At 35.0% G+C, this 24883-nt stretch overlaps 1 protein-coding gene and 1 long non-coding RNA gene across 3 annotated transcripts; one reads left to right on the forward strand and one right to left on the reverse strand.

Moving 5' to 3' along the window:
- Nucleotides 1–235: 235 nt before the first annotated feature.
- Nucleotides 236–9639, reverse strand: LOC149768414 (uncharacterized). The gene is made up of 3 exons (XR_016399689.1): nucleotides 8974–9639; nucleotides 635–699; nucleotides 236–541 (listed from the first exon to the last, which is right to left on the reverse strand). It is a non-coding gene; the product is annotated as an uncharacterized LOC149768414 (long non-coding RNA).
- Nucleotides 9640–12687: 3048 nt separating this feature from the next.
- Nucleotides 12688–24239, forward strand: LOC103721016 (ATP-citrate synthase beta chain protein 1-like). 2 transcript variants are annotated; one of them, XM_039124273.2, is made up of 18 exons: nucleotides 12696–12749; nucleotides 14088–14211; nucleotides 14325–14427; nucleotides 15449–15514; nucleotides 15608–15731; nucleotides 16265–16399; nucleotides 16728–16788; nucleotides 16969–17045; nucleotides 17853–18008; nucleotides 18119–18247; nucleotides 18452–18584; nucleotides 18676–18803; nucleotides 19735–19840; nucleotides 19946–20022; nucleotides 20133–20203; nucleotides 21090–21374; nucleotides 21846–21938; nucleotides 24116–24239. In XM_039124273.2, the coding sequence occupies exons 2-17, from the start codon at nucleotides 14112–14114 to the stop codon at nucleotides 21919–21921; spliced, it is 1827 nt and encodes a 608-aa protein (XP_038980201.1). In that variant the 5' UTR covers nucleotides 12696–12749; nucleotides 14088–14111; the 3' UTR covers nucleotides 21922–21938; nucleotides 24116–24239. The 2 variants fall into 2 exon arrangements, with proteins under 2 accessions (XP_038980198.1, XP_038980201.1); XM_039124270.2 differs by lacking the exon at nucleotides 24116–24239 and having other exon boundaries at nucleotides 12688–12749; nucleotides 21846–22358.
- Nucleotides 24240–24883: the final 644 nt, after the last annotated feature.

Raw genomic sequence — 24883 nt, forward strand, 5'->3', positions numbered from 1 at the left:
GTATAAAAGGAATCTAATCCGAATTCTGAAGAGCGGATCTTATTATTATAAATAGTAAAGGCTCTATACACTAATTTTTAAATTATCAATGAAATAAAATAAGACTTAAATCCTATTTTTACCCTTTTTTATTTTTTTAGAAATTATTTTTAATAATTTGAATTGAGCGAGTTGCCGAAATTTTTCTTCTTTCCACTCCAATCTGTAGGCCTAAAATACAAGATATTATGTGTTGCCCAAGGTGACAAGCCAAGAGGGGGGGGGGGGGTGAATTGGTTTCTTTTAATTTTAACTATCTTACTTGTGTTAAATGATGAGTTAGTGAACTTAAACAAATCACAATGCAAACAACAAGAAGTATAGTGGTTCGGTGCTCTCTTTGGCACCTACGTCCACTCCCCAAGCGACCCCTTGGGAATTCACTATAATCCCGCGGATTACAGTTGGATTGTTTTCCGGGCTCACAATCCAAAAACCTTTACACTTTGGTTTTCCGGGTTCACCAAAAACCTATGTTGGTTTTACGGGCTCACCAACGAACCTATGTTGGTTTACGGGCTCACCAACGAACCTATACAATTGGTTTTACGGGTTCACCAACAACCTACGTTGGTTTTACGGGCTTACCAACAACCTATGTTGGTTTTACGGGCTCACCAACGAACCTTTACAATTGGTTTTTCGGGTTCACCAATCAACCTATTCCGTTGGTTTTGCGGGCTAACCAACCAACCTTTACAAGTAGTTTAATAAACAAAGGAAGAAGATTTAAACTCCTAGATGAGCAAATATAACAATATAATCTACAAAGAAGAGTTTAGAGAATATTTATCGCTTGATGTGACTTCTCTCTTCTTTGTCAAGGATGCTTCACTCTTCAAGGGTGGATGGAGCTCTTGATGACTCTTTGAATCTGCTCAACTACTTTCTTTTGATTCTTGAATGAAGCACTTGGATGAAGCTTGCCTTGCTAGGGTTCTCTCTTGAATGCACTTGATGTATTTTCCAAAGCTTACTTCCTCTGATGAATACTCCCTCTTAAATACTTCTCCAACCTCCAAATAGTCCTTCCTGACCGTTGGATTGAAGAAACTAGCCGTTTATAGCCGTTGGGAGTCCAAAAAGCACTTCTGCACAACTAGCCATTATGCTTCTGCTCGTGCTTGGGTCGACCCAAACTTTTCTTGGGTCGACCCAAACCTTGGGTCAGCTCAAACTTTTTCTTAGGTCGGCCCTCTCAGAAAATTCAGAACCTTGAATTTCAGCCTTTCTTCACTTGGGTCGACTCAACCTTTCTTTGGGTCAACTCAAGCTTGGGTCGACTCAACTTCATCTTGGGTCGACCCTCTCAGTAAATCCAGAGAACCATTTTTTGAGTTGTTTGAGGATCTTGAAGTTTGGATCGACTCATGCTTTCCTTGGGTCGACCCAACTCACTGTTCATCTGTGCCATTTTTGCAGAAGTGTGCCAAATGATTTCTTGATGTGCCGGGGTCGACCCAATCATCCTTTGGGTCGACTCAATCCACACTTTGCTGCATCTCAAGGTTAGATTCATTCATATAAACAATGAAATGTATCTATATCAATTTATACAAATATACTGAGAGTAACAGACTTATAAATGAAGTATCGTTTTAACTTATAACATACTCTTGTTAAATGCTTGTTAATCATCAAAATAACACTATCATTCTCAATCTCCCCCCTTTTTGATGATTACAAAATAAAGAGTATGAGCCTATTGATACTTATTTTAAAATCAGTTTTTGAAAGGGCTTAACTTGCTGAATTTCAGCTTTTCATATATAAGAGTGAAGTCTCCCCCTATATCATTCAAATGTTGCCAATTTGACTTTTTGAATTGCTCCCCCTTTTATTTATAATTCATTAAAGATGAAACTCCAAAAATTTGAGATAAAACATGAGTTTCAGGTTATGTATCGAGGTGTGAAAGGTGCGTGCCAAATTCTGAAATTCTATGTGCCAAATTCTGAAATTTGATAGAAATTTTTGACTTGATCATTTTCATTGTTGCAAATTGCTCCCCCTTGGATGCATATGCTTTCCTATATGATTTTCAAGTTGTTTTACAAGTTATTTCGTTATTTCTCCTTCTTTCTTTACTTCTCCTCTTATTACTCTATCTTTACTTCTCCCCTATTACTCTTTCTTTACTTCTCCCCCTTTTTGTTACTCTATTTACTCTATCTTTACTTCTCCCCTATTACTCTTTCTTTACTTCTCTCCCTTTTTGTTATCATCAAATAGGTACATGGGAAAAGACACAATAAATAACAAACATTCAAACTTCATTGATCAAAATAGGAACATTTTGGTACAATCATGCCAAAAACAAAAGCAAATACAATGTTCCTCAATCAAGGTTCAAAATACATGATCAACACAAAATACATATGAGAACTAGATACATATCCTAGGCTCTAAACAAGATCGTGAGACTCTCCCGGATCGCTTGGCTACGGCTCTCTTGGGTCCCATTTCTCCAAGATATTGAAGTAATCTACTATTTGGAGATGATTGGAGAAGATTTGAGAGTGGGAAATAGGGTTTTCGGAAGAGGACAAAGGGTAAACAGTGCCCTAGATAGCTCACGGGTCCCCCTTTTAACAGTGGGGTCCTGACGTTGGGTCGACTCAAGAATTTTCTTGGGTCGACTCAACGTTGGGTCGACCCTATTCTGGGTTGGGTCGACCCAAGTTCAGAAATTTTTCCTTTCTCTTCCTTTTCGCTTCTAAAAATTTTCCTTGCTTCCAATCCTTACAAATTCTTTCTGGGACAATGATACATGAGTAAGGAATCTATAGATTACAAGTTTGACTCATGTTTCATAGGTTTTTAGAAATGGGAGGAATGTATCATGAGACTGCTTGCTCCTTTTTATATCTCTTCAATAAAAAGGATCACATATGCCTAATTCCCTCCTTAGCGTGCAGAATCTATCTTCACTCAAGGGTTTTGTGAATATGTCGGCTAATTATTTTTCAGTGCATATATGCTCAATACATATGTTTCCATTTTGCACACGATCCCTAATAAAATGATATTTTATTTCTATGTGTTTGGCTTTAGGAATGAGATATTAAGGATGTAAGCCAGAAGTGATCTCTAAATGTAGATTCCAAAGATAGTTTTGAAATCAAGTGTAGATGGAATCTTTTTCAAGTTATTTCAAGGAGTATCAAGAATAATATTCAAAGAAAGCACGAATGAAAATCCAATACCTTTTTTTTTTAATATATTAAGTATATAGCAACATGAGAGCAATCTAATTAATTTTTAGAGTATAGTATAAGAGCAGATAAAGATCAAAACTTATATACTCGAAAAACATAAGATTATGTGGAATCCTTAATTCTTAATAACTTCAAAGTTCTTTCATGATATAAAAGTATTAGAGCATAGATACCAAAATATGAATTTATGCAATGTAGGATACATAAAATTCAGGGCTTTGAAAGTTCTTTTAAAGCTCTCTTAAAGACTTTCTTTTACTCCTTTAAAGATTATAGAATCAAAATCAATTAAAATGAATTGGCTCAGGATTGAAACACTAAAGTGCAAGCCAATAAGAACTCATAAGTAGATTCCAAGATAAATTTTCGAAACTAAGACAGATGGAATCCTTTTCAATTAAATTTTCAGAAATAAATGATTTACCGATGAATACAGATGGAAATCTAACTTTCAAAAGATATTCAATGAAGCACAAAGTTTAATACCACTTTACATTTAGTATTCTTTGTCTCATCTTTAGATGTGAATTTATACGATTAAGTTCTATATGATCTCTCACTCTGAAATTTTCTTTCTCCTCCTTAATTAATCATTCCATTTGAGAGTTTAGAGTTTGAAGATAATTTTCAATAAAGAGATTGAGTATTTAAAGCTCCCCCTCAAAAGATGCATTTTCTTTCAAACCTTTTTTTTTGTTCTTCTATAATATCAAGAATGTAGAGTGATCTAGAATTTTTCAAAATTTATAGCAATCACTCTTTTTAATCTTTCAAGAATAAATTATATTTCCTCTTATTTTTTTATAAATATGTATGGAAATATTAATCAGAAAATAATTCTTTTGAAGCTCAAATTTCTTCCAAAAGTAATTACATTTTCTTTCCTATAAGAATTATTGAAGTGAGTTGAAATATTCTAAGCTTTAGGATCATTAACTCTCTTCTTAAAAATAGCTTTTCTTTTTAATGATAGAAGCATTTAATTATGTAGGAGTGTATATTCAAAATATTAATTTCTTAGTCATAGTTTTTCAGCAATGTATATATGAAGCACCATAAATCTTTTTAATATCAAAATAATATCATATGTTTAGAACCATTTATTTGCAATCAAGATCATTGAAAAACGCATCATTTAGACTAATTTTAATAAACTTATAAGATAGAAAATGATATGTTTCAGATGCGTATCGCAGCAAACAATCAAGGCATCAAAATTAATTCTATTTTTCTTAGACCGTAGTTTTCATCCAGGAATCATATTGAGTTATTCCTCAAAATGATGCAATCATTGAAGCATATAATGAAAGTTACAAAAATGCAATGATAGAAGCATTTTTTAAATTAAGTTTAAGCTTTTATACAAAATCAGATTCTGAATTTCATAAAAATTTTCAAGGAGGCTTTCATGATTATAATTTGAGATATGCATCTTCTACATTGTAGCTTATCTTAAATTATTAAGATTGAAAACACATATTTCAAGAACATTAGAGCACATCCAGAATTTTTGTAATTCATATTGAATTTTGGTACAAATTGGAGGATATTATGTACTAATATTAGGCAAGATAAAAGATAAATCGGAATCAATTCATTTTGCCTAATTTGCAAATTCAAATTATTCTTTTCTTTTATTTTTCAAAATATATTCATTAAAACAAAATGATGTTGTTGTTGGTAATAACATGTTTCAATCAAATTTTATAGGCATGAAGCATTACAAGTTATATTTAGGAAAGATCTTTGTTATTTGAATATTGAAAACATATAATTCAAAACATCATGTGACATGCAAAATATATTATGCATTAAAATATTAAGAACAAGCATGTCAAGGATCAAAATCAATTTTTTTCAAATAAACTCCCCCTATTTAAATATAATCTTGTACTGATTTCATCCTTAAAGTGTGTTTTCAAGTGATTAAAAAATTTGACTTGATTCTTCTTATATACTTTCATTTACTTTGTCTTTCATTTTTACCTTCTTATGCTCTATACTCTATTTGCTCCCTATCCGGTGGAGTTGGAAGGGGCACGAGGTATTACCACTAGCCTCCCTCTTGTGCCGTCCCTAATATACCCTACACCGAATAGTTGGGTCAAATAGTGCCGGGTACTACCACTAGCCTCCCCATTGGCACCATCCCTATGATGAGAAAAATAGAAATGTTAAAATGTTTACTTCAAACTCTCCCTGTTTAAGTGTAATTAATTACGGATTTTATCCCTTTCACAAGTCTCACAAATATGCCGAATGTATTATGCTTGTTTTTCTTTTCCTTAAGATTGAAGTATTTGCCTTTACTTAGATTTTACTTCTCTTGAATAAGATCCATTTTCTTTTCTTTATCTCTCTCTCTTTTTGTTATTCTCAAGTAATTTACATGAAAGAGCAGAATAAAGAAATAATCTTATGTATCATATAGATGTATATCATGCAAACAACATTTTCATTATGCTCAAGAATTCATAGCTTCTCACAAGTCAATTCAAATCAGCATTTTAAGCATATACTTGTGTATTTGATGGTTATGATATAGGCAAAGGAACATTTTAGTTTGAGCAAACCATGAATCAATTTCTAAAAGCATAAGTCAATTAATACATATATAGACATGATATCAAGAAATTAATAATTAAAGATTTTAACCATGCCACAATAAGATTTAAGTTATAGACTTTGCTCAGCTAATTTATGAGAGAGGTATCTAAAATTACCGATTCATTCTATATTCTTCAAGTCAAACTAGATTTCTTATGTGTGAACGTTTGGCTGAAGAAGGTCCTCTCTCTTGTTTGCATGTGAATGTTTATTGTATCTTATGTGGAGGTGTCCTTCAAGTTGAAATCTCTCATTTTCTTGCTCAAGGATCCTGCATTATTAACAAACTTCTTTTCTTTCTTGAAAGAAAGTCATTAGTTGCTTCAAGATACAAAACATTCATACAACATATTTCTTAACTAGATGACTCAACATAAGATATGACAATAATTGAATGTTGAGTCACTTTACTCAAGAGATTGGCTAAATATAAGCAAGCACATGTCACTTGAACTAAAGAGATAGTTTCATTAACCAAGATGGTTCAAGAACAAGCATGTGAGGCAATAGGAAGATTCATCAAGGTCAAATCAATTTCTTGTTTTCAGAATCAATTTAGCTTAGATTCTATTTGCATAAGATAATTATCAATAAAGTATACAAGTTGAATTTTAATCAGATTATCTTAAGTAGTTGTTTCCATCAAAATTATGATTATGATTTAGCTTTCAACACAGATACTCTTGTTTCAGGAAGACAAGCAATCTTCTTGTAGAAAAAAATAAGAAATATTTTTGACTTATGAGAGATAGCTCAAGAAAATTAATATTCATGCTTTAACAGATTTTTATGCTCAAATTAAACATGATGAGTTAAAATTAATCAGTGAAATTTGAGATCTTTTTAGGAAAAGATATTAATCATGGATACAATGATTATGCTCAATGAAATATTTTTTTTTTTAATGATCAGATTTATTGATTTTGAATTTTAGAATAGTCTTGAGCATTACTTATAAGAGGGAAGACGATTTGTTATTATAGAAACTTTTAAGTAAGTTTCTTATTATGATCATAACACATTAATCATTTATGATTGAACCAATTTGAAATGATTATGATTTAACCTATGATGCATATATGAGACTTATAAAGTAAATCATAATACATTTCAGATAATCATATAAGAAATGAATGGTATAATAACATGATGAATTACATTCATACCTTCACGAAGGATAACCTAAGATTTCATAAGTATTATGCTCAATAAAGTTTTAGCATGAAATCAGCATCAACCATTTATATTAGAGAAGAAATTTAGATTTTGAAAAACTTAAAGGAGAAGGTTATACATATTCATTCATTGTTTTCTTATTATCATGCAAGCACTAGAAAAATTTTATGCTAAGATCGTTGAGATAAAAATTCAACATATGAGGCATTTAAGAACTTTGATGCAGAGAGTATCGTAATTTCATAAAAAGATAATTTTGATACACGATGTAGAATGTTAAACCTTATACTAGATTTAATGAATAAATTGAGACTTATTTTTAATTATGTGTCAATGCACCCATTTGTATGAAGGTTTCATTTGTTCCATGGGTAGCTTGGCACACTTATATCTACACCCTCATATTTTCATTTTGGGTACCCAAGCTTGCTTGGGTCCTTGAGGGTTAGTGCATATGGTTCCTTTTGGAACCCAAATCTGTTTAAACGTAATAACTTTACCATTTGATTTATTCGTATTGGAACCATAGGTAAAGTTTTTATGCCCAATCTTTTTATGTTTGAAATAAGTTATCTTATTTAATGGTTTGCTTGGCGAATTGATAACATTTTTCTTTAGGGGTTTATTGTTGAGCAAAGAAATCCAGCCAAGTCTTGATTTATCAAAAACAGCATGTTGACTTTCAAACATCGTTTTTAATCTTTCTGAACTTACAGTGAATTTGTTAATAAAAGATTTCAATTGGTTAACTTCTTCGCTTAAGTTTTGATTTTCTTTAATTAAATTCTGATTTTTCTGAATCAATTCTTCTGAATTTAATCTTAAGCGTTCATTCTCAGAATTTAATTTGTCTTTCATTTCAGCAGTAGAATTTCTTTCCTCTGACATTTTCAGATGTAGCCTTTTATTCTTTAAACTAAGCTTCTTATTCTTTAAATTAAGCTTCTTGTATTCTAAGTATAAATCAGAAAATGCATCATGAAGTTCATCAAATGTAAAATCAGATTGAGCTTCAGTATGTACTTGATTTTTGAATGAGAAATCACTTTGTATTCGAGTACATACCTCATCTTCATGTGCCACAAAGCATAGATTTTCAATTTCAGTTTGCTGCTTTTCTTCTTCGGAGCTAGTTTCAAATTCACTAGAAATATTAGTGCATTTATATTTAACTTCAAGCATACTCCATATTTCCTTAGCAGTCATGCAAAAAGATATGTTATTAAGTTCACTATCATCCAATGCACAATATAGAATATTCATGGCTTTTGCATTTTGCTGAGCCATTTTCTTATCATGATTAGCATTTGTATGTAGCCCATTGACTATGATACTCCATAAATCGTAGTCATGTGCTTGAATGAAAATGCGCATGCGTGCTTTCCAATGTGTGTAGTTTATACCATTAAATAGTGGAGGTCTATCTGTGGATTGCCCCTCACTCATAGAACATCCTACTTGGATTGTCATGATCTTTAACTCTTGATTGTGAGATCAATGAGTACTATTGGAGCACCTTGCTCTGATACCACTTGTTGCCCAAGGTGACAAGCCAAGAGGGGGGGGGTGAATTGGTTTCTTTTAATTTTAACTATCTTACTTGTGTTAAATGATGAGTTAGTGAACTTAAACAAATCACAATGCAAACAACAAGAACTATAGTGGTTCGGTGCTCTCCTTAGCACCTACGTCCACTCCCCAAGCGACCCCTTGGGAATTCACTATAATCCCGCGGATTACAGTTGGATTGTTTTCCGGGCTCACAATCCAAAAACCTTTACACTTTGGTTTTCCGGGTTCACCAAAAACCTTTGTTGGTTTTACGGGCTCACCAACGAACCTATGTTGGTTTACGGGCTCACCAACGAACCTATACAATTGGTTTTACGGGTTCACCAACAACCTACGTTGGTTTTACGGGCTTACCAACAACCTATGTTGGTTTTACGGGCTCACCAACGAACCTTTACAATTGGTTTTCCGGGTTCACCAATCAACCTATTCCGTTGGTTTTGCGGGCTAACCAACCAACCTTTACAAGTAGTTTAATAAACAAAGGAAGAAGATTTAAACTCCTAGATGAGCAAATATAACAATATAATCTACAAAGAAGAGTTTAGAGAATATTTATCGCTTGATGTGACTTCTCTCTTCTTTGTCAAGGATGCTTCACTCTTCAAGGGTGGATGGAGCTCTTGATGACTCTTTGAATCTGCTCAACCACTTTCTTTTGATTCTTGAATGAAGCACTTGGATGAAGCTTGCCTTGCTAGGGTTCTCTCTTGAATGCACTTGATGTATTTTCCAAAGCTTACTTCCTCTGATGAATACTCCCTCTTAAATACTTCTCCAACCTCCAAATAGTCCTTCCTGACCGTTGGATTGAAGAAACTAGCCGTTTATAGCCGTTGGGAGTCCAAAAAGCACTTCTGCACAACTAGCCGTTATGCTTCTGCCCGTGCTTGGGTCGACCCAAACTTTTCTTGGGTCGACCCAAACCTTGGGTCAGCTCAAACTTTTTCTTGGGTCGGCCCTCTCAGAAAATTCAGAACCTTGAATTTCAGCCTTTCTTCACTTGGGTCGACTCAACCTTTCTTTGGGTCGACTCAAGCTTGGGTCGACTCAACTTTATCTTTGGTCGACCCTCTCAGTAAATCCAGAGAACCATTTTTTGAGTTGTTTGAGGATCTTGAAGTTTGGGTCGACTCATGCTTTCCTTGGGTCGACCCAACTCACTGTTCATCTGTGCCATTTTTGCAGAAGTGTGCCAAATGATTTCTTGATGTGCCGGGGTCGATCCAATCATCCTTTGGGTCGACTCAATCTACACTTTGCTGCATCTCAAGGTTAGATTCATTCATATAAACAATGAAATGTATCTATATCAATTTATACAAATATACTGAGAGTAACAGACTTATAAATGAAGTATCGTTTTAACTTATAACATACTCTTGTTAAATGCTTGTTAATCATCAAAATAACACTATCATTCTCATTATGCGATTTTTTTCCAATTATTGATGTCTTGGCTTCGCATGTCAAATTTTTATAATTTTATTATTATAATAAAAGAGTAAGTTATAATAAAAAAAAGTTAATAATAACATATATAGATTTTGTGGGAGCTAATGGCTAGCAGAGTTTGCTTATTACAATCCTCTCTCTCTCTCTCTCTCTCTCTCTCTCTCCCCTAAAAAAAGTTTGGCACTCTCCCCACCTGCTCCTCCCCAGATTGTCCGCTTTGCGTGATTCAGAAGTTTGAGATCCGGACGATGTTTCTCCCCAACTATGCGCATATTGATTGTATGCGATTGCTAAATCCGCCGTCCATCACCCCATCGTGAAGCCATGCCATGCGCTCATCTAAAGCGTCAATATTTAACGTGAAGGACGCCTTTAGTCGACGGGACAACGGCGCTCTGTTATTTGGCGTGGCCCCCTGTTCAGCCAATACTAACATGACACGTCATGCTCCAAAACTGGTTGCTGTTCGAGTTGATACAACAGATCGCACCATCTGATTCGGAGCTAGCGGGGGAATAGAAGAGAATTGATATTCTCACCCCACCTTTTTTTTGCTTACCAGAGGCTGCATTGTTGATGTATTCCCAAACAACAAAACCTCAAGAAACATTATTTCTATTATAATAGAAAACATTTTTTTTTTTTGGTTAGGATGGAGGTATTATACCTTCCTTGTATAAATACATTTGTGAGAGGATAGTATAAAAGATCTAATAACTGAGTTTGAAAATATAAAAGATCTAATAACTGAGTTTGAACGGTGGAAATGGAGTCCCATAATATAGTTTATATGATTAGCCACAACCATTCAAACGACAATGCTATTAACTTCTCTATAAATATACTTTACCTTAAAGGATTGAAAATTAGACACCATCCACTGACAGTTTTAAAGTAGAGGGTGATGACTGACACGATAATGCACCGACATTAGTAACCATTTCACTACTGCAGAGGAATCCCTTCTAGAAGAATGTGGAAAGCTTTCAAAGTCTATATAGTATACACTAATCCTTCCCATGCTCCACACAATTGGAATAGTTGAATCAAAAACTCGGGTGTGCTGCCAGCTATGATTTATGATGACAAAGTCATTTCTAATATACGCCTCTCTATTATACACATTGCCATCGAAGTTGATTTTGAGGAATTAGAGGAATGGTGGCTCTCAACTAAAGAAAACTACTTGATAGGATGCAATACTTGTAGAAGAAGAGCGATTGGTTTCCCAAGCTTTCAATAATTGATTGGATGAGCTCATGACTCTGTGTGGAGATTTCTTCTAAAAGATTTTTCTTTGGTAGATTGAAGAAAAGCATCAAGGGATCACTTTAGTATGGTGGATGATTCCAGAAGAGGAAACATCCTCCAAACTTGAGCCACTAGCCCCCACTCTAAAATGATTTTTGGGTGGCTATCAATTTTTTAGGACGAATCAGTAACAAATAAAAAAAATCTATAACAATCAGCTATTTCGACAGCCATGCCGGAAAATGGCCCCCACCCCATCATATCAGAATCGTCTCTGCTTGGCCTTGCCATAAATAAAATTTTACCAGCCAAATCCTCCTTGAACAACCATCAAACTAAGGGATAGTTCTAGCCCCTCTCTTTAGCCATCTTGAGGTCTTTCACTAACAAGCCATTCAAGGTATTAGAGTCCATGAGTCGGCCATCGGGCAAGACGAGTGGAGGATATCCAAGGGTAATAGATCACATTAATGGAAGTAACACCATCGATGTATCACTCAAGATGCGAGTAGATGAGGGGAGCACAGGAGTACAGTTTCCTTCCTCCACAGTCCACATGGAGGAGCAATTCGAGATGTTCTAGTTTATTTGAAAATCAAATTTGAGCTTATATCATTACCTTATTACGAATAATGATGAACTGATAAATGATATCTTTTGGCCAAAATTATTTACATATTTAAAAATATTTTTTTTGCAAGTACATGCAAGTTTATATTTTAAAATATTATTTTATTGAGAGAAACACTAACTATCATAAAAATTAGGCAAGTACAATGTATTTTGTTGAATGTTTAAATAGAAATAATTTATATTTTAGAAAGGAAATATTTTATTTTATAACTGTTTGGGACCTCGGCCATGATACTCTAATATTTAATATGTGCCAATATATATAAAAAGCACAAATAACTTTCCCTACAACAGAACAACTATTTTTAAAAATTTCATTATTAATATAGCAAAACACAATGCGGATACATTTAATTTTATGGAGTAGCGTACCTTTCCATAGAAATGAGGTTGAAATATCATTACCCACCATTCACAACCTAGGCACCCCTCACGTACTACTCCTCACCTAAACCCACTTTCACCAGCGTTGCTACCGTCCAAGAACTATTCCGCATAAAAATTTCCATGCAAATAACCTCATCAACGGTCCAAATATACCACGAAATATACGGACGGACATGATTACTCCGATCTGAACTAACCGACGGCGGATGCTATATTGTCGTATAGAGTTAAACTGCGACGAGTTGTAGACCCGGTCCGCACGCTTCGTCGCGGGCGTTGGGGAGTGGTTCCCCACTCTCTCCCTCGGCAACGCTATATAAACCCCCAACGGTTCGAAGAATGCTCGCTCGCTCGCCCTTTCGCTCGCGCTCTCTCTCTCTCTCGGGACTCGCGGGAGCTCCTGTATCGCAGGTAGATTTGCCCTCCTCCTTTCTCGCTCTTTATCTTCTCCGTATCGCTGTGGTTTCGGCTGTCGGGTTGGGATCTTTGAGCTGCTGAGTGGATCTGATGACGTGATCCGTGTTCTTTTGGCTGCATTGATGCGATTTCTCATGATTCAGTTCGTTTTTTCAATTTGTAGGCATGATCTTTACCTCTGACTGTTAGATCTTGAATCTTTCTGAATCATTTTGGTTAAAATTTGTAAAGATCTGGGTTTTTGACGGGTTAGCTGATGCTGAGGATCTGTTATATGGGGGGATTTATCTCTTGGTTTGACTGACTGGATGGAGTTGGAGTGTTTCTATGATGAAAATATGAGTGGTTGCGTATGAGCCAATTATTTTGTTGTTCTGATGGTGTTGCTGCCGAAGCTGTTTTTATCTGAGAGGGGAAAATGCCGCAGCGGTCTTGCTGATCCTTGGCAAAGTTCTCTCTCTTCCGATTTCTATACTTAGGTGATGATTTTAGATGATGACTTTATTTGTGGAAGATGACTTTTGATCTGGCTAGTGAGTCTTACTAAATGCTTCTTTTTTAGGTGCTTGCAAAAGGTGATTTTTAGCAGAGAGCATTAGTTCATATTTTCTACTTGGCATGAGATGGATGATTCTAAATGGTGAATATTGTGATGCGCCTGTTTATGTGTGGAGTGTTTCCAGAAGCTAAGGAGCAGTAGTTTCTTTCGAGAAAGTGCACAATTTTGTACGGCATTTTTTTTTCTTCATATTTTCAAGATACTGTGGTTATGAAAACCTGTGAGGAGGTAAAAAGAATTGTTTTTATTTATTTATTTATTGGGTTGGATATGGGGGGCGGGGGAGGTGGGCGTGGGTGGTTGAGGTGGGGATGAGAATGGGGTTGTATAGTGTAGATGAACTATTCTGTGTTGAGGCTGTCTTCCTCATTAACAATAATTCTCAATTAACCTTGTCAGTTGTCTTTAGGACAATAACTAAAGAAAATTCTGGTCTTCTCGACATTTATGTTCTTGCCAAAGCGTAAAAGAGAACGGAAAGCACATTTCTTTTTCATTTTCAGATGCTAATAATGTCAAGTCCCAAGTGTCAAAAATGACAAAGTCATATTGCAACTCACTAATATACACATAGATACATGTCCATTTAAATGGTTTTATGTCATTTTTAATTCTTTTTTTCATTGTTGTGCACATCAAGTAATGATACTTGCCGAAGCACTCTGAATCAACTACTGCTTGCACCATTTTTTTTTCTATTCTGAATATTTCATATATCTCTAAGTAGCTGCTATTTGTTCTAGTTCTGAATGTTAATTCATTACTTTATGCAGACTAGTCAATCATCCTTTTACACCATGGCTGCGGGACAACTTTTTTCACGGAATACCCAGGCATTATTCTACAATTATAAGCAACTACCCATTCAGAGGATGCTTGATTTTGACTTCCTTTGTGGTGCGCATTGCTTTAACTTTCCATGAATTAGTCATAGGTTTAACTGCCAATGTTGCAGACTGTATGGTGAATCACACATCCAATTTGGTACTAATTTCTATCTCAACATTTAGGGAGGGAAACACCTTCTGTTGCTGGAATAATAACTCCTGGATCCGAGGGATTTCAAAAACTATTTTTTGGTCAGGAGGAGATTGCTATTCCAGTTCATTCAACGTGAGTTTCACTATTTGTATTTAATAATTAACTAAACTGAAGCTGTTTCAGAATTTCTGGTGAGAATGGGCTGTTGGATTAATTCTCATAGAATCAATATTTTGATGGTTGTTATCATGCATCTCATCTGAAGATATCTGTTTAATACATCTTCAGAATAACAAGATAAGCATACTCCATCTATCATATATTGTGATACAATATGTTGTTAATGTACTAAAAATATTAATTTCAAATATTCACTCTAGTGGTGCTACATGTTATGAGCATCACGAGTAAGCAAAAAGACATCCATAAAGCTCCATTGTAGTTGATGTAATTATCGAACCCATGAATTCAAGATTTTTGAAATTATCTGAATATGATATAATGATACCTTGTGTGGGTCCAACTTCTTATGCTCCTTAGAGTAGAAGAGGTGTACAAACCTAGGTCAACTATGGCATCTTATTTCGATAGAGAACCTCCTTTAAGTTTCAGTATTAACGGTCAGACATAAACTAATATATTCAAGTTTCAGGGGTGTTAGTTACAATGGAACCTGTTAAGCTAAATAATATCACTACCTTCAATGTACAAACTATATTTATGAGGTCTTTCACATGCGTCAAACTGTCAAAGTAATTGTTTAACTGTAACCACTATTAATGTGACCATTAAGACTCGAGAATGGAAGACATCGAGAACCTTAGCAGTAAGTTTATAAGTGTTATTTACTTTAAATATGGACTATTGAATTACAAGTTCCTTTGATAATTAGACTTTTCTCATCAGATTTAATTTATCACATCATGCAGCTCAAATGTTTATTCATTTAAATTATCTTTCTAGCAATTTACCATATAATAGATGATAATTAAGGTGTGCGTGTGCATAACAGTTCAATCAGGATAGTTTTTCGAATTTGCAATGAATGCACTAGCCAATTATCAAATTTTAGTGTTCTTTGGTAAAATGCATACTTGAATCAGGTTTCAAATTATATACTGATGCCCTTTCTCTTTTTGATGTTCTATTTTAGCATTGAAGCAGCTTGCAAGGCACATCCAACTGCTGATGTTTTCATCAACTTTGCATCATTTAGGAGGTCAGCTTTCTCCATATACATGCCCCTAAATCCGAAAACTGTCCACTACTCGCATGTGGAAACGTATAGCTAACATAGTTGTTGTATCTACAGTGCAGCTGCTTCATCCATGTCTGCTCTGAAACAACCAACAATCAGAGTAGTGGCTATTATAGCCGAAGGTGTTCCAGAGTCGGACACGAGACAGTTAATTGCATATGCACGGTCTAATAGCAAGGTAAGATACTGTTGATAAAATCACACGATGAGTGTTTTTTTTTTTTTTTTTGGTTTAAAGGTTTGATAATGAGATTTAGCATATTTGAGGGGATTGAAGTTGAACTCTAAAAGGATATCTTGGTGGTCGGTTCTCTCAAATGTTCAGTATATAGAGAGCTAGTTATTATTATAATTGTTTTACAAAGGTGTCCCAGTGCATGTGGTTCCCACCAGTGCAGGAATTGGGGATGGCTAGATATATGCAACCTTACCCTCTCATGTAGAGAGGCTATTTTTGTGTCTTGAACATGTGACACCCAATTCACAAATGTTGCAACCTTACCGTTGTGCCAAGGCCCAGCCGCTTATTACTATAATTGACTTAATTAACAAATAAGTTTCAGTTGCTTTGGTGAATAAGTGTTAGGTGCTTTTGGTAAAAGATATCTGCTGGGCCAGTATACGCAGCATTGGTCTAAAAGAGCCTCTATCAAAAATTATTACTCTTACTGCTTTCACTTGATAACAAATCTTTGTGCTGGTCTAAATTAGGTCATTATTGGTCCTGCCACTGTTGGTGGTATTCAAGCTGGAGCTTTTAAAATTGGTGACACTGCTGGAACTATTGACAATATTGTTCACTGCAAGCTTTACAGGCCTGGATCTGTTGGATTTGTATCCAAATCGGTATGTTTCTACAAGTTTTTAGTCAGAGTATATTTTACTCTATTATTAGTTTCACTTTGCTGCTTTGCTAGTTTTTGCTATAGTGTGGCAATGTGAAACTATTTCTATTCATGATAATTTTAAATCTTTTATTAAGTAGAGATTACTACATCATGACTGCCCTGATCATAAAAAGCAATCCAGTCCAGATGTCTGTCCCGTTTCTTACATAATTATTCTTATTCTTTGTTACCTATTTTGTACAAACAAGAGCCTAAAATATATCGAGTCTTACAGGACACACATCTTATTAGTATGAGAATGCACTGATTTGATTTTATGATCACAGGGAGGCATGTCAAATGAACTTTACAACACAATTGCACGCGTAACAGATGGAATTTATGAAGGTACTTTTGTATAAAATTAGCCAACAACTTAGATCGACATTTTTCTCTGCATTGGTAGGGATCTGGCAACCCCCCATCCTGACACAGGTGGATTTCAAAGGGTAGAAAAGGAAAATACAGTCTTTTTCCTTAGCCTCTGAATATTAGTCTAAATTTTGGATACTTGTTGGATTTTCCTAGGCATTGCAATTGGAGGAGATGTTTTTCCTGGTTCAACTCTTTCTGATCATATTCTGCGGTTTAATAACATCCCACAGGTAAATCATGATTCACATAACTATATATATTTGGTTGTTTCCTTCAGGTATTTATTTATTTGGAAAAGGTACATATGACTGTAAATTTCTCAAAATAAGCAATCTATTCCAATATTGTTATTGTCATTGAGCCATAACCAATTATGCTAACAACTTTTGTATCAGGCCTAACTTGCAATTCTTTATCTGTTAAAAGAGGTGTATGCATGTCGTCAGTTGTGCAACATCATCAATTAAATCTGGTCACTACTTAAATATTTTTTTCTCCTTCTTTTGAATAACTGTCATAATCTCATATCAGAACCTGGGTGTCAGATTAAGGTGCTTGGATCTTCCAGTTGTTGGACTAAGCTGTTCCTAAATGTTTTGCTGTATAATTTTCCATGTAGACCCTGAATCTGCTATCCATGCTGCCATCATAAACACATCTGCCAATATACGGTGTCCACATTTTTTTGGGCGACATCATAGTGGCTAGTGGGCAGCACTGTCTTCACTTTTTAAAAGAGCAAGATGGATGGCAAATCTGGAAGTCACTTGGATATTTTGAGTTGTACTTCCAGAGATAGCATTTCTCCTATATGATACGCTATGGCGAGCAGCAGGTTCTCATGAAGAATTTTTTTTTTCTAGATTCATCATATTGGCTTGCGTATCAATAGCTAAAACATTTAGTGCCAAACCTAAGCTGAGCTACTGCACACAATTTCTTCACGCACTACCTCACAAGAACATAAAAGAGTTATAAGTGTTTACTTGATATACTAATTTGTTCTTTCTTTAATATTATTGTTTCGTCTAACTTAGGTCAAAATGATGGTTGTGCTTGGGGAACTTGGTGGGAGGGATGAATACTCCCTGGTTGAGGCCCTGAAAGAGGGAAAGGTTCATAAACCAGTGGTTGCTTGGGTTAGCGGAACTTGTGCACGGCTGTTCAAGTCTGAAGTGCAATTTGGTCATGCTGTGAGTTACATCTGAACTTCTTGTTTTCCATATTTATGAATAGCACCATAACTATCTGTATTGTTGTTTAGCTCATTCTTTTCTAACCACGAGTTGCATTACCAAATCAGGGTGCTAAAAGTGGAGGCGAGTTGGAATCAGCTCAGGCAAAAAATCAGGCACTAAGGGAAGCTGGAGCAGTTGTTCCCACTTCATATGAATCCCTAGAGGATGCAATCAAGGAGACTTTCGAGAAACTTGTATGCATTTGTTTTGCTGACATTTATTTCTTACATATTGATGTCTTTTTTGGGTTTGGAATGCATGTATTATACACAATTCCAATATAAGTTTGACATATTTTATGGTGATTGTTAAGTTAACCCTTTATTGAAGATTAACCTTTCTAAATATTTTGAGAAACGTTTATCCTTCTAAATAAACATATTATTTTTATCTCGTAGGTTGAAGAAGGGAAGATTACACCCGTATCTGAAACCAAGCCCCCTCAAATACCTGAGGATCTCAAGGTTGTAATTAAGAATGGGAGGGTCCGTGCACCAACACATATCATCTCTACCATATCTGATGACAGAGGTTTGGTTATTGATTTACTCAACCTCTCATTTAAGGTTATATGAAATACAGAAACTTTCTTAAGTGCAGTTATTTATGCATCCATGTCCAGGTGAAGAGCCTTCTTATGCTGGTGTACCAATGTCTACCATTGTTGAACGAGGTTATGGTGTTGGGGACGTCATCTCCCTTTTGTGGTTCAAGCGTAGCCTACCCCCTTATTGTACAAAGTTCATTGAGGTGGGTGGGATTTGATTTTTACAAGCTAGCTTTTGTGATAGATAACTGTAGCTTAAAGAGGATGATTTAACTTGATCTATCTATTTTCATTCTTTTATATTCCCATTGACTCTTAAATCATAAACATATAATTCTTGCTTATATTTTTTTTTAGTTTCCATTAGACAAAGCTTTAGCTTAGAATTTCTTTAGAGCCTGAAGAGACTGTATACTTTGGGTGCCCTTCCCTTTAAGGAGTTCTAACAGAAGGGGAACCTAAGGAGCCCTCATTTATATCCAAGGTCACCTTTTATCTCTTGAAGATTATGATAGAGAATTTGGAAGCTGAAGGCCTTGAGAGGCTTTTCTTGCTATGTGTCATCAATGGAAAAAATCTAATTTTTATTCACAGAAGATGATTTAGAACTTTTGATTTTTAGAAAGATTCACTTCTTATTTATGCAATGATGATTGCACAATTAGTTTGTAACTCATCCAGCCCCTGAAGGGTCTTCGTACTCCTTGAAGCATTTCATGGACTTCTTAGGAAAATAAGGTCATTAATATCGGATTAATTTACATGAACCTTGTTCAACTAGGGTGCATAATAAAAATTCAGGGTACCTTTCTTGTTTGTCATATGGTGTATAAAGAAAAGTAGCAGACAAGGTGTTAGACAAGTGATTAGCTGGAGGTTGAAATATTTCCTTACTTCTTGTTTCCTCCTTATTGTGGAAATTATGGATAGGGTCCTGTCTGATTTCTGTAAGAGAGACTCATTGTTGTATAATTTGCTGTTTTATTGTTCTTGGTCCCATACTTCCGCTCATATAACTTAACTTCTCTAATCTTTGTTGCCCTCACCAGTTAGTCAGTGAAAGGCTCTTTGGAATCTTAGATATATTTTTGATTTCTAGGGTCTAGCTTACTAACACAATCTGGAGATGGACAGATTTGCATCATGTTATGTGCCGATCACGGGCCTTGCGTCTCGGGTGCTCATAACGCTATAGTTACAGCAAGAGCTGGAAAGGATCTTGTTTCTAGCCTTGTCTCAGGTAATTTATTACGACAAAGTGGTGCATCATATCATCTAATTTTTCAATTACTTCAATGCATCTTACAATCAAGCTGCAGCAAAATTGCTAATGTTTCTGAAACAGGTTTGCTTACGATTGGTCCTCGGTTTGGTGGTGCTGTTGATGATGCTGCTCGATATTTTAAGGATGCATATGACAGGGTGAGTTGGTTTAATACCCTATAGTTGAATCTTTGTAATTGTATAAACAACAATACTTTTCTGGTTTTAGTTACCGGTTTAAAAGCAAATCTAATTACATTTTTTTCCAGGGTCTCACTCCTTATGAGTTTGTTGAAGGTATGAAAAAGAAGGGTATTCGTGTACCAGGAATTGGACACAGGTATATACCTTTTTTTCTAATTTATAAGATCTTCATATTGAGGCTGTATTAGTTTTATTTACATTTATTATCCTGGCAGAGATTTAGATATTAGCTGGCCATGCATACGATCAATGCCCTAGACTACTCCTAGTTGTTTCCTGGTTACATCATTTATCCACAGATGCAAATACTATGTATTCTTAGTGCTGCAGGCTATAGGAGACAAAAATACCAAACTACTATGTCTGAGATATCGACAGAAAATTTTCTAGTAATGTTTAATTCACGACGTCCTTTGTATGGCATGGAACCAGTCGACCTTTTAAATGCTTCTAGATGAGTATTAGTAAAATGTTTAGGTTCAGTTGCTTTTCCTTAATATACCATTGTAAATTATGGTCCTGAGCCAAATCCTTTGGAAATGATATAGATTTTTAAATCAATGCAAAAAAAATTGCTAAATAGCTATTACTTTTGCCTCTGCATGGTGTTATTGTTACTCTGGTAGCATGTCCTATCAAAACAATTTTGTGGGCTGAATCATCCAATACTAGTTTAATCCTAAAAGCTAACATACTATATGCTTAAGATCTAGAACTTCATTTCATGTATGTTGGCATGCTTGTATATATCCGGAAACTGATGCACCTAAAAAAATTGTTTATTAATATCTATGTTTTAATGCAAGCGAATGTGCATATATTTGTGTTGCGTATTTTGAAATATTTTATCTGAGACATTCATAATCGCTTGATATTGAATGTCTCAAATAAACTATTTCAAAATATGGCTTGATATTGCTTCAAAAAAAACATAATGGCTTGATATTGTTTCACTGTTCCTCTTTAGCCTTGAACTACTTGAAATTTTGGCATATTTGATTTACTTCGCTCATTGTTGATAGGATCAAGAGAGGAGACAACAAAGACAGGAGAGTGCAACTACTGCAACAATATGCTTACTCTCATTTCCCTTCCACAAAATACATGGATTATGCTGTCCAAGTTGAAACCTATACTCTATCAAAGGCAAATAACTTGGTTCTTAATGTTGATGGTGCAATCGGGTCTCTATTCTTGGATCTCCTTGCTGGTAGTGGAATGTTTAACAAACAAGAGATTGATGAGATTGTTGAAATTGGATATCTGAATGGACTGTTTGTGTTGGCACGCTCAGTTGGTCTGATTGGGTGAGTTCTGAGTTGAATGATCCTTGCAATTTAATTTGTTCTATATATTACAAACTTGTTGAATTATCTCCTAATTGCATCCATTTAATATAATGCGTTGCACATTTTTTGTAATAACTGACAAGTCTTATCACAACTATTTTCTGTGGGCATGTTGAGTTTTGTTTTGCCCTCTATTTATATCCCAAATTGCACAACCTTTTCAAGTGCATGTGTGAAATCAAATTCTTGCCTCCAACTCCTATCTGAGATATCTTTAGTTTCACAATTATCCTGGTTCTTTGGCACAACACATAGCCCCATGTGTTACCTCCTATTCCAGCTATCAGATGGACATTGCTTCAGCTAGTCATTTGGCTTATGAGCTTGAAATTCTAGTTAGTCTCTTGCTGTCTTTGCTGACTGTTTATTGTTTAGCTAGTGTTTGGTTTAATTTCTTTGTTTAACTTTTCCTCTGTCTGGAACTCACAGGCATACCTTCGACCAGAAGAGATTGAAGCAGCCACTGTACCGTCATCCATGGGAAGATGTTCTCTACACAAAGTGATCAATTTTGGATACAAGGTTTCAGTTCCAATTTTTATCCCATGCATTTGCCACTATATCAGGGGTTGAGAAGCCAAGTTACGAGCTGCTCTTTTGGAACCATGAGAACTACAGTAAATCAGAGGGATTTGATTTATTTAACCGGTCCATAATCTTACCAAATAGTCACAAGCTTTGACGGGCAACAAGCAGTTTTCCTGTGTATCTTTGATGCTGGGGTGGACTATAAATTGTTGATTGCTACCTTGTTTCAGTTACAAAATAGTTAGAGGTTGAGCTGATGAATAACTCATCAGTATTTGATTCATTTAGTATTCAAATTTTGAGTTCACCACATTTAGCATGTGTATTCACCAAGTAGCAGCCCTGCATTTAAGCATTGCTGTTGTTGCTGCTGCTGTCTGGTTTGAGGATAAATATTGCTTTGCTTAGTCTTTATTCCCCTCTCTCCTCTTGATTTGATTGGGCGAGTGTTTTTAACCATGGCATCTCTTCAGTCACATAAATAACATCCATTCCGCTGAATTCTGCTCCAAATTTGACTCTCCTTGTACTTATATAGCAAGTAAAATGTTTTTCATTAGCCTAGAAAGTTTCCCTGAATGTCAGGAAAATGATGAGACTTAATGGAAAATTGAATTTGAATGTTCTACATAAATATAGGTTCTAAAGTTCTGTTTTAGTTCTGTGAGGAGTAAAGTTCTGTTTTAGTTACTTGGTTTGACTGAGCTAATCCTTTATGCTTTCGTGCGGTTAGTCACAAGTTCTACTTATTATGCATCTCATTCTCTACCTGGGACATATATAACATTTAACTTTGAGGTGCATAAATTGAGTTATGGTTTGTTGTCCTTTTTGTAATCATGTAGACTTTCTCTGGACCTATGCTGGATGGATAGAGTCAGAATGATTAATGTTTCTTCATATACCTGAGATAGGATTTGCGATATTCACCCTTATGTTATTCATGGTCTGACTACTATCAGTAGCATTTCAGAATCTGATAAATTTAATGAAATTTTTCACATGTAATATTATGTGATTTAGTGCTAAATGACTAAGAGAATCTTTGAGACTGGTCTACAAATAGTCCGTGTCTTCCAGTTCTGGTGCTTCAGCACTATGTTTCCATTGCAATGGTGATACAGATTAGATATATTGTGCATCTAATTACTTACTGTTCAACATGTGGAACTGTATTTGCATAATAATTGTTGCTTTTATTGTAAACTACCATAGATTAGGTAGATTTTTAAGTTTGACTCTTGAACGGTGTCCCTTTCAGATTACATTATCAAATGACCATTTTTCTGGGTCTCTCATTTCACATTGTAAATAATGATTTGGCCTCTTCATTCACTTTTATCTTTGGTTGTTGATATTATATATGTTGCATGTTGATGATTGTTCCGTTATCACTTTGCATCCATCTTGCGGCAAATATATATGGAGTCTACCAGAACCTTGTGGCATCTCATAAAATGGTCACTGTAGGGCCTGGAAACTAGATCAAATATAGATCAATTCTCCATCTGGATGGGCATGGACTATGGATTTGTCAAAATTAGATTCAGTATGGGTTAGACTTGATAAGTAAAAATATCAATTGATATGTTTTGTGTGGGGTGCATAATTAAATTATGATCCTGCCTAGGCAAAATTGTAAACAAAAGCAATTTGGGTCTGGCTGAGGTATTAGAACTGTGCTTGTATATTGTATACAGCCTTGGACCAACACAAGCTCTTGACTCCTTTGTGTTCCTGTAAACCATTTCAATTCTTTAAATTGCATGTTATTGGACTATCTGGAATTTGGCTATTGCAGTTACAGGAACAAATCTCATTCTTGGATTTTATACAGAATATTCCTGAATCAAAATCATGTAAGTATCCTATTGTAGGAGGAAAAAACAAACATAACTTAAGACATTTATATTTATATTTTTCATCATATTATGGTAAAATTATTAATATAAAGCATTGATTTGATTGCTTGTAACAGAAAATGTATTTATCCTATCTACTAAAATGTTTGTCATTTTGGGTTTCATTGTTTTTGCAAAATTTTGAAATACATTGGAAGATTTTCCAAAAATTAGGGACGTCTGTAATGATGCTTTACTTGGTGCTTTCCTCAACCATATACACTTCCCCACTAAATAAGGGTGACAGTGATATTATTTCCTCATTTCCAGGCTATTATCTCCCCGCTTCTTTGCAAGGGGAACTGAGTGAACTGAACTGACCCTTGCTTACACTGAACATCATCTCTTTAGAAGTGCGTTGAAGTGCATGCTAAACCCTCAAGAGAAAAAGCTCAGACTGGTGATGACAAAGGCAACCAGTTAAGATCTCGGACATTCTTCCATTTATGCTGAAGTTCCAACCTACCAACATACAACACACATATGTACGCATACATATATACATACATACATACTTCCTCATATATATATATATATATATATATATATATATATATATATATATATGAGGATGTAATTTATTATGACGATTAAGTTTTATCGTTATAACTTGTTTAAATCCTTGGATGACATTGAAGGTGTGCATGTATTTCTTTCTTGTTTAGTTGTTACTGTTGAGGCTTGTGAGTAGGTGATGGCTTCATAATTTATATTGTGTATGCTTTGGATGTTTCAATTATCTGAGACGTTTTAAGATTCTTGCCTCTATTGGGATGCCAACTAGAGATGTACCTGAGACAGTGATCTGAAACAAATAGTTGGTGCATTGTAATATTGTATAGCCAACACTGTTGTTCAGGTCAACTCCTAGACAGCTTTGACATCGTCTGGCTTAGATTGTGATGGAAATTCTAAGTAGATAAACCAATCAACCATATATTAATAGATAGTTATATATTACAGTAAATTCAATGATCATTTGGTTCAGTTGTTTTTCCTCTTCGAAGTCTTTTTATAGTGCTGAGTTGTTAGATTGTG

This window comes from Phoenix dactylifera, chromosome 2, assembly GCF_051530095.1.
Source record: "Phoenix dactylifera cultivar Ajwa chromosome 2, Ajwa_hap1_PhDact_Kaust_v1.1, whole genome shotgun sequence".
Lineage (NCBI taxonomy): Eukaryota > Viridiplantae > Streptophyta > Magnoliopsida > Arecales > Arecaceae > Phoenix > Phoenix dactylifera.